Source organism: Passer domesticus, chromosome 6 (assembly GCF_036417665.1).
Source record: "Passer domesticus isolate bPasDom1 chromosome 6, bPasDom1.hap1, whole genome shotgun sequence".
NCBI lineage: Eukaryota > Metazoa > Chordata > Aves > Passeriformes > Passeridae > Passer > Passer domesticus.
Window position 1 is genome coordinate 16377372 of NC_087479.1, and position 16685 is coordinate 16394056.

The window sequence follows — 16685 nt, forward strand, 5'->3', positions numbered from 1 at the left end:
TAGTTTTGGCAATCTCACTTGCTTTCTCTTGTTTCATGCACAGCAAACGGGACCCATCAGTGCTACTCTGGTGATGACCCGGCCCGTGAAGGGGCCCCGCACCATCGAGTTGGACTTGGAAATGATCACTGTTAACACCGTCATCAACTTCAGAGGAAGCTCCGTCATCCGGCTGAGGATATTTGTATCACAGTACTCCTTCTAAACCTCCAGTTTGTGCCCTGGAAACATTCAGCCAAAAGAGACAGTTCCTCCTCTGCAGAACTCTCTCCCATAGCAGCTCCAGACCAAATCACTCTTTCCACAGAGCTGGTGACCTACGCCTGTCTAGAGGCTTCTTCATGCACAGTCCTGACCAGGATGCAAACACCTGAAGATCCCATATGATTGTCTGTGTGGTCATGTATTTTAAGGACTCTTCTTCTCACTGTAAACACTTCTAGGGCATGAATCTATGTGAAAGACTGTGAACCTTTGTAGCTCCAAGGCTGCTTAGCAGAAAGCACCAAAAAACTGAGGAAAAAGCTGGCTTTTGCAATCTTGCCTTTTCAATTTTTTTTTTCATTATAAATGAAAAGCAGACAAGCAAGCAGAAACAGAAACAAAAAACCCACCTATTGAAACAAGGGACCTCAGGAGTCCCAATTTGCATTCCCAATTATCTCTGGAATTATCAGTCAGGCACTTTGTTTCAATTCACCCTGCATTTGTCTTACTTTCACCTGGTTTTTTTCATTCTATTTTATAGTTAAAATTCATTGTAAATTCATTCCAAAAAAACGTGTTGTACTATGTAATCTTTTGCTTTCTGACAAAGTGTCACATATTTGGGTTCCTTTCTGTATTAAATCTTTCTATATAACAGAATTCATAGAAATCTATCACTGGATGGTGTGTTTTACAACATTTAGGACTTTATGCTTATTTACACTCAAGATTTTTGATAGGCCTCCACTGCCAGAACAGTGTCCAGCATAAGTATGGACTTTAGAGCAGATAAGAATCAGAATTTTATTTTTCCCTGTTTTCCTCAGTGTGATAGTTGCAAACAGTTTCTAATGGCTACAAGGTAGTAATACTAACTCTGTAGGTATGGCTGCAATTAATCTCCTGTTCAAAGACTCAGGTCAGACCAGTCCAAATTCCTTCAGAAAATATTAATTGGTTTTTGTTTTTGGTTTTTTTTTTTCACTTGCAATGTCTCTCATACACTTCTGACATGGAGGGAAATAGCTGAAAAGGACTAGGAGCAGTCTTACTCATGCTTCTACCACAAAGCAGTCCAGCCTATACCAGTACCCCAATCTCAAATAGTGGGATCCCACAGTTTTCATGGGCATTGTCTTATCAGGTATAACTGCTGTAACCAAAAAAAAAAGTTTCTTCTAAAGTCTAATCTGAATCTCCATTGTAATCTGTTGCTTTCTAACCTACAGTAGAAATTGAGAACAGTTTATCTTCCCCTTTGCAGCAGTCTAACGTGTCTGAAGACTGTTGTCACGTCTCCCTTCAGACTGTTCTTCTCTAGTCTAAACAAACCCAATTCTTTTGGTCTTTCCTCATACATCACATTTTCTGGACCTTTGATCATTCTTGTTGCTCTCATCTGGATTCTCTCCAGTTGGTTCACATCTTTTTTGAAGCACAGTGCCCAAAAGTATTCCAGCTGAGGCCTCTCAGTGCTAAGCTAAATCTATACATAGGTTTAATAGTTTGAAAAAAAATTAAAAATTGTATAGTTGGAAGGTATAATGCGTGTTGAAGCCACTGGCACTTTGGTCTTTTATTTTAATAGGGATGAGGGTTTATATGCCTTGTTCTTAAATCTGTTTGAAACAAGCTCTTTTACTTTGTTTTTCCTTATTGGCTTTTTGGCTCTCTAGCATTGCTAGGACAGGAAGGATAACCTTTGCTTGTCTTTTGAGAACTGGAAGTGCTCGGTGCTACTTGGGAGAGGTTTACAAAGACTGTAATGTGGGCAAGTAGGAGCAGAGTAGCAACGTGAGGTCTTCATTAAAGTGGAGTATTAAATGGGAGAATACAGAGTTGGAAAGTTATTACAACATAGACTGCATGATACAACCAGAAACCTGCCTCTTGTTCCTAGTAAGATTTGTGAATTAGTAGAAATTCTGCTCTTTTTCCTTGTACTCAGCTTGAAGGAAGCCCTGATGCTCTCAGCAATGAAACACTGAGTTTAGCAGCTTCCGTTTCTTAATGGTTTAAAGGCTTTCTCTCTGCTGCTACAACATCCCAGGATGCTGTGGCTCAGAGCTCTGTCCTTTATTGCAAAAACAAAAAGGCTGGAGACTGACTCCAGGGTTTAGTGAGCCAAGCTGAAGGCAGAAAGCCAATGAGTTTTATGAGCAGCCGACTTGGAGGAGATAAATGCAGAGGAAATGGGCAGAGAAATATCAGAAACAAGAATTTGTTTCCTGAGTATATCATGGCTCATCAAGTACCACAGTCTTGGAGGGAAAAATAGAGATGATTGGGAAGGAAGAATGATAATTTATAACCATGGGACTAAAAGTGCTCCTGCTCCAGACGATGGAAATAAAAAATGGGAAGCATGCAGGCTCTGGTGGACCAGAGAGCAGCCGTGGGGCAGGCAGGGTCTTGCACTGAAAATGTCCAACTCTTAAAATGCTGCCAGCTTTCTCAGAGCTTAAAATCCTCTCTTCCCCTCTTTTTGTGCCCTTATGTTATGCCTCCTTCATGCTCAATTGAGGAGTCCTCTCTTCCTGCCACTACATCATGTCCTGGAGTGGAAGCACACCCTGTTAGACATCAGACAGTTTGTCACTTCTGGCCTGTTCTCCCATGGCCCCCACATACCAACCTGATTTAACCCTACTTTAGAAACATCAAAACCCAGAGGAATTCCATAACAAAACACTTTGTTAAAAGAGTAAAGCTTGAGTGCTTGGTTTTAGCAGGGTCCAGCAAATACCTATAAAACAATATTACACTTTCTATATAAACATTCTGCGCCTTAAAAAAAAGTGAAAAGTCTGGAAACAAAGGAATTCAGCCACTTCTCAACTGCCATAACATCTTTCATCACTCACTATCACTCCAGCCAACTTAAACTTTGCCAAAATATATGCCAATCTCAAAATAATAAATTACTAGCAGTTTATAACATCTAAACTCTCTATTTCCTACTCAGGGGTCGGTTTTCAATAGACCATTGCAGACTCAAATATTACAGCAATTCTCACCAAATAAAAAAAGCAGACTACGCATGTCAGGTTTTTACAGCATGAAAGCTAAAAACGTAAACATGCAACTGTTTCATATATTCATGTCCTCCTCTGAGGCCAGGACTCCTCAAAAGCAGACAGAATTCCAGGTCTGCTCAGAAAATGAATCTTTATTGTAATCCACTGCTGACGATTTTCTAACGTGAAGAGTTCTGCCATATGGTTAATGGCCAGTATTGTGAGCAGCACCAAGGCAGAGCACAGACCCTGGTCTGGGTGTGCGGGGTTCCCTCTGGCTCTGCTTGCTCAGGCTGGCAGAGCTGTTCCCTTGCCAAGCAGGGAAGGGACAGCTCTTTGCCTCTCCTGCCTGTCAGCTGTCATGTCTGTTTGAACACAGGTTCTCAGCAGAAAAACTGCCCTCCACTGTGTGTTTGTACAGCACCTATTGCCAATGCAGTAACTGGAATAAAGGTAAAAGAAAGCAGATATGGCAGCAATCTTTGATACAGATCACAATAATTGGGAAGGAAAAGCTATTCTGATAAATGAAAAAAATTGGTTCATGCTAGTTGGGTTAGGTGCCAGAGGGAGTAAAGTGAATCCTATCGTCTGGCTTATTTGACTTTGATATATTTTTAGGGAATTGACTTTTTGACACAGACAACAAAATGTTATTTCACCCAAGAGTTTCCTGGATCCCACAGAATTGCTTTTCAACTGGTGATTTTCACTGACTACAATAACTTTGTTTTAAAAACTCAACTTCTTTTGAGAACCTGGTCACCCACCATCACTGAGTGTGGTGCCCAGGGCCATTCATACGAGCTCTCTCCTCTTCAGTTGGAGTCCTGTATTCATATTTGCCTTTTTTTTTTTTTTGACTTAGCCTTCAGAAGAGTCAATTTTATTGTCTCATAAACATGGTATCAGCATAAGCAGAACTTGTATAATAATTTTTCTCTGTCTAGAGCTGGCAGAACAGTACAATCAGTACAACTTGTGGTCATGCAAGCTCTCCAGCCTGGCTTATTCACAGAATATGCTACTGAATATCTTCCACAGCATGTAGCTGTATTATAGAACAAGGAAAATATCATAACATAAAGATGTTTAAAAAAAGGAATAAAAGTATGCCCTAATGTTATTCAATCCTGACAGGTGTTATTTTCAAAATAAATCTCTATCCCCTATGGACAAACCCCTCAGGTGGTGTTAATCTGCATGACTGATGCTCTTCAATGAAAAGATAACAAGTGTCCTTAGAATCTTCTAAGTTTGTGTAAAGCACTGCACACATATCTGCATACAGGAAAATTTACAGAAGCTACAGAAGTGGTGGTGTGGCTCTGCAATTGGAAGTCAAAGAGCTGTAAGGCAACATGGCACAAGGAAATTCTGTTTCCTCATCTGACACAAGTCCAGACAAGTGTTTTACGCCCATTATATTTTGTTGTTATAAGTCTTTGAACCAATTTTGAATACCTAAACCCCAAAGCAGGTGCCATGCATGCAGACTGAGGACGATGGCCATAACCAGACTTCTGGAGATCTGCAGAAATCCTGCCTCAGAAAGGTGACATGTGCCAAAGGGTCAGTGCCACAGGGAGTGTAAGGGTCCAGAGGCATTTGTGTGGGGATGTCAGTGATAGCTGACTGTTCTCTGCAGCTGCCCCTTCCCTCACCTGTGTCAGTCTGAAGTTTTTAACTGTGCACACCAGCTGTGGAAATCTCACCTATTCCCATTCTTAGCTCAAACTTCTGAGATCCCTCTAGCGGTTTGCAAACTGACCCTTCTGGGTAACTCAATAAATACTGTTGAAGCCACACAAGGGAGAGTTTGGGTACAGCTTTTACACCAGGAAGTAAATAATGATTCAGTAACCTCATTGTAAGAATTGAGGAATGTATCTGAGTAGCAAAGGGATATGTAGGAAACAGTACAGCAATTAATAACTCCTGAAATATTCAGTCTCTTCCAATTCCCTTTCCCATATCCCTGAGGTTACTCATTTTCCCTTTCTGGTTTGTCCTGGACAAATGATCTCATCATATTCATGCACTGCAAGCACATGCTGAGCAAACTCCACTTCTTCTCTGGCGCTTAACATTGCTTTTTGGAGATCAGTTGTAGGCTATTTGTCTTTTCTAGGGCCTGACTGACCTCAATTGCTCTTCTCATACCCAGGGAAGATCCATTATTTTCCCACCACGTTATTCTGCAGCCACCACCTGTTCAAGCTTTTCACGTGTTTCACTGGAGATGCAGGCATTGTCACGTTCTAAGCACTCTTACAGCAAAGCATTAGCTGGGAATGGCTGAAGGGATTGCCCAGCCTGCTGGTAGAGCCTGGCTTTATGAACAGGATTTTTAAAACCCCCCAGCTCCTCAGTTTTGAAGGTGAAAGATGCTAAGTACCGATTTTCTTTGGAAATTGCATCTGTTATTGTGTTGGCTTGATAGTCTCAAGGCATTTTAAGAAGTCTGATAAGGACATGCTTATGCAATATACCCTTAGGCTTTACAAACCTTGGATGAGGTTTTTCCAGTTTGCAGGCAGAGTGTGTGGCCCAAGTTACAGAGAGTTCAATGTGATCATTGTGCTGAAGTCTGTGATCACTAAACACCTCACCTCAGGTCTGGGTTTAGCCCAGTATTGTTTTAAGTCTCAAATCTCACTGTCAGTGGTATAAATGTAAGCAGATATGTATATTTTTAGAGTAGAGCTGAAAGCTTCTTTCCTGTAAATAAATAATAGCATGATTGCAGTATCTCTTTCTTCATGGGCACTATCTTTGTGTTCTTTGCAATTTCCTGAGATGACCTTCAGCATTTCAAAATTTCTTCTGGTATTTCAAGACATTCATTGATGCATTTCCATGAATGATTCCTCACTCCTGCTCTTCAAAGGCCAGCCCAGGCAATAGATTCTGTTTTGTTAAAACATGGAATTACACCCAAGCCTCAGCATAGTCACATTATTGATAGGAATTGTTCCTCTCTGTAACCTATGAGGGATTATGTTGGCTTCCTTGAGATTCTGCAGTGTTCTGTGCATGTGTTTGTCCAGACTGGGACCTTAGTCCAGAGACTGTTCATCAGCAACTTTCTGCACATGTTCTCCAACCAACATGTGAAACCATAGCTACAAAGGTTAATTTTCAACAAAAAACTTCAAAGCATGGTGTTTCTTGGCTGCCTACACATAATGCAAACAAAATTCAAAAATCCAGGACCAGATTTCCCCCAGTCTTCATGAGAAATTCCCATTTTTCAGAAACATTTTGGTCAGTAAACTTGCTTTGTTTCACAGACTATATGAAATGCAAACAAAGAGGAAGAAGGCCTGCCAAGAATACACAGATTTGTTATTCAAATATGTATCCCCAAGAATACTGGAATATAATTTATCATTTTAAAATATTCCTTTGGACCCTGACATCTGATGCCATTCAAGTAGAACAGGGGGACAGAAAAACTGACTTCTTCCAAAACACCAGCAGCTGCTCAACAGAGATCCCTGGGCTCCTACAGTGACCATAAACACCTGCTAGCCCAAGTCTACACACCAGGTCAGTGAGGAACAAACAAAGCTCACAGAGACACAGAACTGAAGGAGAGGTAATTTCACTGACTTCTGAATGATATCAAGGGCAGATTTACATAATAATATCTATAAAATTTCTCACTGCATTTATATATCTCTATAAATGCAAAATTTAAAATACCAAAATTAAAAGGACCAAGCTGTTACCTACATACACATAATACATGCAGAAAGCTTTAGTGTATCCCTCTGCCTTTCCTCAGGGTTGTGCTCACTTGGAATTACCCAGCCTGATTTGGTGCAAGTTAACAGTGGTGTAAGTGACAGCATTTGGTTCACAGCAGTGCAGTCTTACCCATGGGCACAAGAGAATTACAGAGGGATACAGTTACAATTACAATTGAACCAGAGGTTAATAAAAAAGGGCTTGCTGATTAGTTGACCTTCAGTGCTTTGGTTATGATGTCATTGACATGGACAAAAATATTCAACCAGAAACACAAAATATTAAAAAGGAGATTATCTCCTTAGAAACATAAGTACCCATTAGCCTATAAATAGCTCTGAAATTAAGACATTCCAGACAACATCTGTAAAAGGAAGAATTCATTCCTTGACCTCTAGCATCCTTGTCTCCCACAGCAGGATCAAGCATAGCTGATCCATATCAGGATACAGACACGATGGCTGTTTGATGGTGGAGCCAAGAAAGAGGCAGGCATGGCCAGAGGCAAGGGGGAGACACACTAAGATAATGTAAAAGTCCTAAAGAATGCTCTCGGTGTGCAGGATCTCTGAGACAGATCTCTCTTGCAGTATGAAGCATTTTAGCTCTGCTTGGGAAATATGAACAATCGCTTCAATAAAAAGGGGTGGCAGGGCATGGGGAGGATGGCTGCATTCATGTGTTTGGATGCAGAACCAGTTGATTAAAAAGGTGATGCCCTGACCATCATCTGTCACCTAATGAGATGCACTGGATACCAGAAACATCTAAGCACAATTTTGGGTATAGCACATTTAGTGTCACCTTATACAAGGAGTTTATCCTGCAGCCAGTAGAGGTGGAAGGAGGAGGACTCGCTGCCCAGCTCAAAGGATGCTCCTTAGTGTTGCTGCTGAAACAGTAATTTCCCTGACTCTTACTTGCAGCTTGGATCAATAAAAATGTTATATTTTGAAGTCTTTTTTTTGTTTTTTTTTTTTTTTTAAGAATAATTTTGTACTGTAATTTTAAAAAGATAATTTCAATATCCCTCATCCTCTCCCTTTAGCCTATAACCATTACTTCATTTCTAGCAGAAAATGAGCTTTTAAGGCTTGCATTGTTCTACAGCTCATGAATAATTTGCATTGAATACAACAGTAGGGACTAATTTAATTTTTTTTAATAAATATGTTGTTAACAAAAATTATAATTGAATTCCAGTTTATTTTGATCATTAACTGGTTTAGTGGTGTTCATACAAGATCACTGCAAGTATGCATGACATAATTATGTAACCTGTTTGGAAAGCAAGGTGAATGAGGATCAGTGGTACTGGTACACCTACTGGTCATAAACACTAGTAACATACGGGCAATAGCAGAGACAACTTCAAAGCAAAATACAATTAATTTTCCAGAGGCTAATTTTCTTTCACATTTTTTATGTTGTACAGTTGCTCATACTTGGAGGTACCTGTGTGTATTTTACCTTCATTTCCTGGTGGGTTTATGCGTGATAAGGCTCAAATTAACATTTTGTGTAATACTACTTTATCTGTACTAGGAGCTTGACGTATCTGAGGCATTTCTTTCCCCTGAAAGTTCACTAAAGGATGGAGAAGGTCACTGCTTCTGAGGGTGAGGATGCCCAGTTCCCCCTCAAGCACCAGCCATGTTTATCCACCACATTTGGAGGGTGCACAGGAAGGTGTAAAGGCTGCATGCCTTGGAAGTATTCCCAGAGAATCCCAGGCTGACATGGTGCCCTACCCCTCTCCCAGTTGTCCTGGGTCTTTGGAGCCAGTGAAGGCAGGGGTTTGTACAGTGACCTTGAAGCTATGGCCAGAATTTGACTTCCAACTGGCAGAATAAACTTGTCTCCACAACAAGTAGTGTTAATATAAGATAATTTAGACTGAACTGGTTTCCTCATATATAAATCATTAACCAGTGGCTAGCTCTCCCTCCCACCTGCACTACGTTTCTTATGACTTCAGTACAATAAAGGCTTTTCTACCCACATGACACTCAATGACCCATGCCTAATGAGGTTTGAGTTTGTTGGTTAGGTTGGTTTTTTGCAGGTGGAATGCTCTTATTTCAATTTGCAATTTGCAAGGACAGCCAAAACTGGCTCTGGTTTGCTTTGTGGAAAGTGAAGGAATTTATGTCACACAGTTGCTCTCTCACATTCTTATCACTCAAATAAGTCGCTGCAAAGTGAGGTGGGTAATACGCCATTCACCGGGCTTGTGATGATTTACAAGCACTCAGAAAGCTGATATGCACTCAAAGGAAGCACCGCCGCTCGTTCCCGGTGTCACGGGAACGCGTCATTTCCCTCCACCGCACTGCAAACACATCAATTCTGAATCACATGCTCAAGAGAAATTACACTGAAATGAGCACACATGCAAACTGAAAGAGGAGAGGCCAAGTGCAGGAATGCTGAGCTACAACATTTATATTCAAGAGAAGAAAGCAACTCTCTAGAATTACTTGAAGAAAATGGGAAGGTAGGTGTGACCCTTGATCAAAGACTTACAGTTCCACAGTCCACTCTGGCTGAAGTGGCCTGATGAGTGAAGGTAACAAGGGGCTGGTCTTCCACTGAATGTGGGAGAGAATGGACACTTCACAAAACACAGCTGCTCTGACTTTGCGGTTGACATACAGCTGAAGTAGCCCGATACAGGTTTTTCACACCTGAGTCACTTATCCTTCTTTCTCTAGTTGTTTAGAATTTGAATTTTAGGTTGTTATTATACGTGTCACCATGTCTTTGTGACATGGGATTGCACAGGGGGCTGAATAGTGTGATCCCCTCCCCTTTTTTGCTCTTTTCACTATGCAAGACCAATATGTTCTGACAGTCCTTCCAGCTAAGGGGGTAGAGCTCTGTGGGTAAGGAAGTTGTCTCTCCAAAGCTGACTCACAAATGTGGACAAACCTGAAATAGGTTGTACTTAATTTTCTGTCAGTGCTATCCAGCCAGCTGGTAAAGGACACTGCACTGCTGGAGTGAAGGGTTTTGCTGGGCTATAAAACTGACACCCTGCAGGGCTTTAACCTCCTGCTGCACTTCCTTAAGGGTAAACTCTGAATTGTACTTCCTTGAGAAATCCCATGGGCTGTATTCTGTGTACCAGAACTGCTGTTCTTTCCTCCTTCTCTGTTTTTGGTGGCACCAGTTCCTCCTCAGGCCTGCAAGTACTGCTGAATGTTGTTAACCTGTCCTTGGTGTCAGCCTGCACATAGCCAAATCAGTGATGGAAAAAATGAGCCTACGTGGTTTTTTCCAGGAAGTCAGACAGCAGCTCCCTGTCTCATACAGGTGAACACTTTCTCACGCCAGTAACTCATTAGGACAGCAAGTGTGATCTCAGCTCTTTCACAATGATGTTTATAGTCTGTGCCACTGTTTGTAAGGACTGTTCTGAATGGCAGCTGGCTGCTGATCTTTAACAGCACTTCTGCACTCCCATTTTTCTCTTTTTTGTTATTGCTCCTTTCTTGTGCTCTGGCAAGGTTCGGTCACCATACCATCCCAAAATCATCATCAAGGCCTCCTAAAATCCAGTACTGAAACACATCCTCCATCTGCCTGCTAATGAAAATCCTTTTCACTCATGGGATCACCATGTCAGTTAAGCAAAGGAACAGCCACAGCTTTGGGTGAGAAGTGTTTGGTCAGGTTTTCTAAGATCTTGAAAAACTAAATTAATAAATCCTTGATTGCTTGTATGAGTGCCCCTTCCATCTTCTAGCATGCTTTTCATTATGTCACTTGGATACAAACCATATAAATGGTTTTAATGTGAAGTTAAATCCTTGAGCTGCAGTGAAATAATTAACCCTTTGCCCTTGAATTCCTGGCTACCATACATTCTAGTTTTTATAGAGCTAAGAGTTAATGCAATAGTGACAGCCGAAAATACTTGAGGCAAGTGGGTATGTGGTCACCACAGAAAGCCAGCCTTAGTTATACATATATAAACTTTTGGGCTTGGGGAGTACAAGTAAATAGCATAGCAAAGATACTGTGTCCCACAAACAAATATTTGTACCTACAGTTATTGGTGCTGACTCAGGATTCTTGAAAATAATTGCTGAAGAAAAAACTGCCAAGAATAAATATCCTGCAGTTTTCAGCTGTTAAACTTCCTGGTAAAACACTGGTCTGTGACACCTGCACTCTTCCACTCAGATGTATCATTGAGCTGTACCAAGGTGTAACCCATTCCAGCCTGTTAGGCAGAGCAGTCTCTTAAGGGCTGTATGTTCTAACCTTTCTGAATATTTTTGTATGTAACCAAACAGAGGTTAAACATGCAAATCCTGTCCTTTGCTGTGAGCGTTCATCCTTACTCCTGCCCTACAGCCCCTAGTGATATCAGCAAGGGTTGTGGCACATTTACCTCCCAGTGATTCTGGGTGCAAGGCTGAGGAGCAGCCAGTGCTGCAGCACAGGGAAGGCTGGGAACATGGGCAGCAGGCTGGTTTTCCCTTATTTCCTGTAATTTAAGAGTGCTCTGGTCTGGTGTGTTTGCCTGGGAATGGAGCAGAACAACCTGCAGCTGGGTTAAAGTGTTAAAATTAGGGTAGAGTGGGCTTGTAACTTCTGTTTCTAGTTATGGCATTTCTTGAATGGCTTTAAGTACCTTAAATGGCTTTAGGCCATCCCCCCATTCCCAGGGGGATATGCCTAAAGCTCTTGGAGGTCAGTGTGTGTTCTCCTTGTGAACCAAGCAATTTTTGATGGAAGAACAGCAGTCCAGCTTCTGTGAGCAGCCTGTCACTGGCCTCCATGGATCTTCTCCTGAGCTCTCTCACTTCAATGGGTCCAGGAGGCTTTAAAATGCAGTGATTTCTGTAATGGCTTTTTGTCATCCCCTCTTCCCAGCAAGGGAAATGAGATTAGCTTTCACCTGAAAATAGGAGACAAGAAGTTTTTCACAACTGGAAACTCTAAATTATTTTTGCGCTTTTGAGCCTTTTTCTTGACTCAGTCCCTTTCAGAAAGGACCTTTTGTGTGCTGCCCTTGCTCTGTGCGCGGGTGACACCTGGCTGGCCTCTTCTTCCTGGGGATAGGAACATCTGCTCCTCCTCGGGCAGCCCTGTGTCTGCTTTTGGGAGACAGGCCAACCCTGAGCCTCTGAGCAGGCTCTGGAGAGATGGTGGTGTGAAAATACAGAGCAGGGCAGCAGCACCTGGCCCCAAGGTCTCAAAAAGAGAGAGGGGAGGAAAGGGCCCAGGCAGGTGCTTGCCCTTTGCTTGGACAGGCAGCACCCAGGCCCTGAGCAGGCTGGGACAGGGTGAGCTGCCTCCTATCCCCTCTTCCACATTGCAAGAGCCATTTCTGGCAGTACCACAAGCAAGTGGGACTGTAACAGTGATTGGGAAGACATCCCAGAAGTACCCCACGAGGTGGCATGACCCCAGCCTAGTGGGAGAGCATGTTCTTGGGATTCACAAACAGCCCAGGGAGCACTCCCAGGCAGGGAAAGGGCTGTGCCTGTCAGATTTTCACTGGCATGGGTAAGAGAGGGGAGAGAGGATAAAGCGTAGGAGTGCCAGTCTCCAGCTCCCCACGGCCATGAAGTCCCCCCAGCCCCAGGAAGGTGTCTGATGCCTTGGGCTGGGGATGCTGCCCAGCTCGCTGCCTGGGGGTGCACGGGGGTGGCCTGGCTTCCCACTCAGCCCCTGGCTTCCCCAGCTACTGAGGCTCCCTGGCAATTCCCTCCCCAACCCCTTCATAGAGCAGGGGTGTCTGAAAACACAGACAAATGTTTAAGCCTTTGCCTGCATTTGGGCTTCTCCCTTCAGTCCATTTCTAACTGCAGCATTGCACACCCACAGATTTTCAATGCTAACTGGTCACAGCTAGCATTCCTTGATGTGCTTTTACATCACATGAACTGAAATAGTTCTGTAAGATCTCTTATGTCTCTGGCTTGTAAAATACAATAATTTCTTACTAGGTTACACTAATATTTCGTAATTCATTCTTAATATTATTCTTCAATAAAGCTCTGCGCAAACAATCTATCCCACAGGAGGCACTTCTGCCAGATCCCAGATGTCAAACACATTTTCTTCAAATACAGGAGTTCGTGACCTTTTATGTTTGTCAATGTGACGCCATGGAAATTGTTTATAATAAATAAGCATATTTCAGAGTCAGGTGTTCCATGGGCCCTTTTTCAGTGATACAACAGCCTTTCCTGAAACAAGTCTTTCCTGTTTTGTTGTAGGGATTTTCTTCCCCTAACAATGAAGGTTTGAAAACATTTTGAAACCCTGTTATTGAACCAAGTCCAACTACTGCACTGAAAGGTAGACAGGAACTTTTAATATAATTCATCTTTCATATCTTTCCTGAAATCAGCAGCACATAAGGTTCTAACTTTCTCTTTTATCTTGAACCCTGAAAATTTTAATTTTTAAACTGCCAGACTGTACATTGTCTTAAAGCATCTAATCAAAGAGGAAACTACTGGAATTGTTTGGATCTAAATTATACATTTGATATGCCAACTGATTTTTGATGTAGTAAGCTCATTTTAAAGCTGGGCTAGAATCACCTACCCACAATCTTCCAGGTATAAGACCTATAAAAAATATCTGAAGGTGTCAATATGTTGATATCATTTAGTCTTGTCTATTTTCAGTAGACATGACAATGTCCCCCCAAACCTGTGCCAGATTAAGAGCATCTTAATGAAGTCAGGCAAAAGAAGGATAAAATTAGAAAACACTGCAAAGAGCATGCCTTGGCTCTTGTTACATCCTTTTCTGAACTACACATAAAGGTTTATCATGCCTCCTGAGTTTATTGGATTTGTCATCTTGGATCCCTAGACACAAGCAGCAGCAACAAATGTCTCCTGAGGAGGAAACAGACCCGTTTGCTCCTCCACCCACAATTACTCCTGTTCATCACTCTGGGCTGAAGCTGATGGCCTGTCCAGAGCAGCACCCTGTGCCTCAGTGATTATCCACCCTGGAACCTTTCCTCACCTTTGGACAGTTTGGGGCTGGCAGCCACTGACAATGTTAAAGGCCTCTGTGGAGTGCAGAACAACTGCTGCAGCTCACACAGATGTGGGACTGGCTGTGGAGAGACAGGACCAAAGTGTTCTGGTGCACAAAGGATGAGCCCCTCCTTGGATTTATTATCAGAATGTATTAACAAAGTGTGTGTGCAAAGAAAATCTGCTTACAGCATAACATTACAGCCTTTGCATAAGGCAAAACATAAGAAGCCAGAAAATGTATTTTCAATTCACAGTACATCAAATCTGAATGAGATAAAGAGAGTGTCTAATTTGAATAGCAGAGTATCTCCATGTAATTGCTTGTCTGGGCACTGTAGCAACATTTTCAAATGGTACTGGTCATTGTGCAATAAAGCTGTCCTTCTGCAGCTCTGTGGGATAAGGCAACTGGCTGCAATCTCAGATTGTGGACAGAATTACACCAGGTAATGTCAAGAAAGTATTATATTAAACATGCATTTGATAAAAGGAGAAAATAAAAAATTATAGCAGCTTTCTCTAATGAAGTGTGTGGACCACACCCAGCATCTGTGGCAGGGGAGGGAAGGTGTCAGCTAAACCCAAAGGTTATGATGGAAATGGAAAGAAACCAGGCTCCAGCTGAGAGCAGGACAAGGAGGATGAGGAAACAGTTCCATGTTGCTCCCAAAAAACCCTCAGGGGACAAAGATTACTGCTGCAAAAACATTAATGGTAGTAAAATCCTCTGGCTGCAGAAGTTGTTTGTAATGAAGGTGTATTAAATTCTTTGAGACTTTAGCTGAAAACTACTCTGCTATTTCACTGAAATGTAAGTTGTGAAATCATTTTTTTCTCTCAAAACATCTCTGCCTCAGAAAACCTACTTCAGTGGCTACACATGGAGTTTGGCTATGAGATGTTGTAGGCTGTGTGCTGGACTTGTCCTGAAAACGCCCTGCTTTTAGGTCCTGATGGCTGAGCTCATCACTTGGCTATTGCAGTATGCACTGGAATTTAACTCTGATCACAAGTACATCACTTGATCTTAGTTTCTGCAACTAAAATATTTCATAAGTAGTAGTGTTAAATGCTTCCTTGCTCTGAAGGATTCTCAGCTGGGAGAGAGCTGGGAAAGCTATTTGGAATCATCAGCTGCTTAATTTCATGTAATTCTTCATAAACTAGGCATGAACTTATAAGCAATTATGTCTTCCACTTTTGTGCTTAAAGGACTTCAGTGTGCTCTGTGCAAACATTGATTCAACCTCCGAACTTCTTGATTTTTAACATGGAAGTTGGCATGTCAGTAAGATGTGCACAGGTGGTGGGATCAGGTTTCTGATGCAAAGGATCACGTGGGAGAATTCAGTCCAAATTTATTCAAACCTGCAGCCTCCATCAGCATTCCTGCTGAAAACTTTGTTCACTGGAGTATTTGCAGAGAGTGAAGAAAAAGGGTCTTAATCTGTTTGAAAGTGTTTGCAGATGTAAATAATTACTCAAGGTTTGTGTCAGTATTTATACATGGGGTTTTTATTATTTCAGGTCCAGTTCCTAAAGGTTTGAGGCCCAGAGATGATAGACTCCTGCTTGTAGCTATTTTCTATAGTCTTCTGGCTACTTCTCTTTCAACAAGAAAAACACTGGGAAGTTGTAATCCAATAGCATAAACAGGCTCAGCAGCAAGTGAAAAAGTCTGCGGTGCAGAGGTTCAAAACAGATGAGACAGGCCTCACTGGGGAATATGAGAGGTGAAGCACAGCCCAGACTAATAAATTCTCTTCTATTGGCCCTGCATGGGTCTGCTCAAGTATTTTAGCCCTGCATTTCTGGAGCTGAGAGTGCTGTGGTTTGGCAGAGCCAGCCAAAAGCAGCCCAGTTTATGAGCTTGCTCTTAGTACTGGGGGTGCCTGGACTGGAGGAGCAAGAGCAGCTGCAGGGAACCAGGAATGAGTGAGGACTGGTGGCTGCAATGACAGCCTGGAATGGTCACCAGAGGAGAGGGGAGCCAACAGCAGGAGTCAGTGAGGCAGGGGAACATCACCAGCTTTCTGAAGGTTTAGTTACAGAAAGATACAGCAGAGCATGGGGCACTCTGGGCGCTGCCAGGAGGCTGGCAGAGAAGGAAGATCATATTTGCAGCTGACAAGAAAAGAGGTAAATTGGTTTCACTGCTGATCTTCAGACTAGATTTGTTTGGAACAAAAATCTTTCAAGGAAGGAGGGAGGTTTGTCTTCCATCCCAGCTAAAAACATTATAGGACAGTAATCCTCTCCCCATGCACACAAGATCAGGTTGTCCACATCTCTTAACATGCACAGCTGAATCGTGTGCTTATTGAAACAAACTTTCCAGTTTTCAAGCAGCTGAAAAGACTGAAAGTTGTCCCAAGCCATCAGAAGAGCCACAGAGATGTGTTAATAGGCCCTCTCAAATTACAGGGCACAGTCTTGCCTGGATGAAGAAGGAAGGTCATATTGCAAACTGTTTTTGTCCTTTAACTGCCTCGTCAAAAATACTGGTTTTAATGACTTTTCCTTCATCAGAGAGGCAACCTGCAGTCCCAATGGACGGCTGCTGCTGCACTGCAACTCCAGCAGCTGGAGATCAGTTCAGGCAGGACTGGAAGTCCTTGAGAGGCGGAAAAACCCTGGAGCATGACAATGCCGGAAAAACCCTGGAGCATGACAATGCCGAGGTAACTTG

The 16685-nt window shown here is 42.4% G+C and overlaps 2 protein-coding genes across 6 annotated transcripts in view; both read left to right on the forward strand.

Moving 5' to 3' along the window:
- FBLN5 (fibulin 5) overlaps positions 1–4405 on the forward strand; it is a 56996-nt gene extending 52591 nt beyond the window's left edge. For all 5 annotated transcript variants that reach the window (XM_064423558.1, XM_064423563.1, XM_064423559.1 and 2 more), the window contains one exon: positions 44–4405. In XM_064423558.1, coding sequence (XP_064279628.1) covers positions 44–205 — 162 coding nt within the window. In that variant the 3' untranslated portion in view covers positions 206–4405. The remainder of the gene's footprint in view (positions 1–43) is intronic.
- Positions 4406–15461: 11056 nt separating this feature from the next.
- Positions 15462–16685, forward strand: part of TC2N (tandem C2 domains, nuclear) — a 33904-nt gene continuing 32680 nt past the window's right edge. Inside the window, exon 1 of the mRNA XM_064423555.1 lies at positions 15462–15482. The gene's annotated coding sequence lies outside the window, so the exon portion shown is untranslated. The remainder of the gene's footprint in view (positions 15483–16685) is intronic.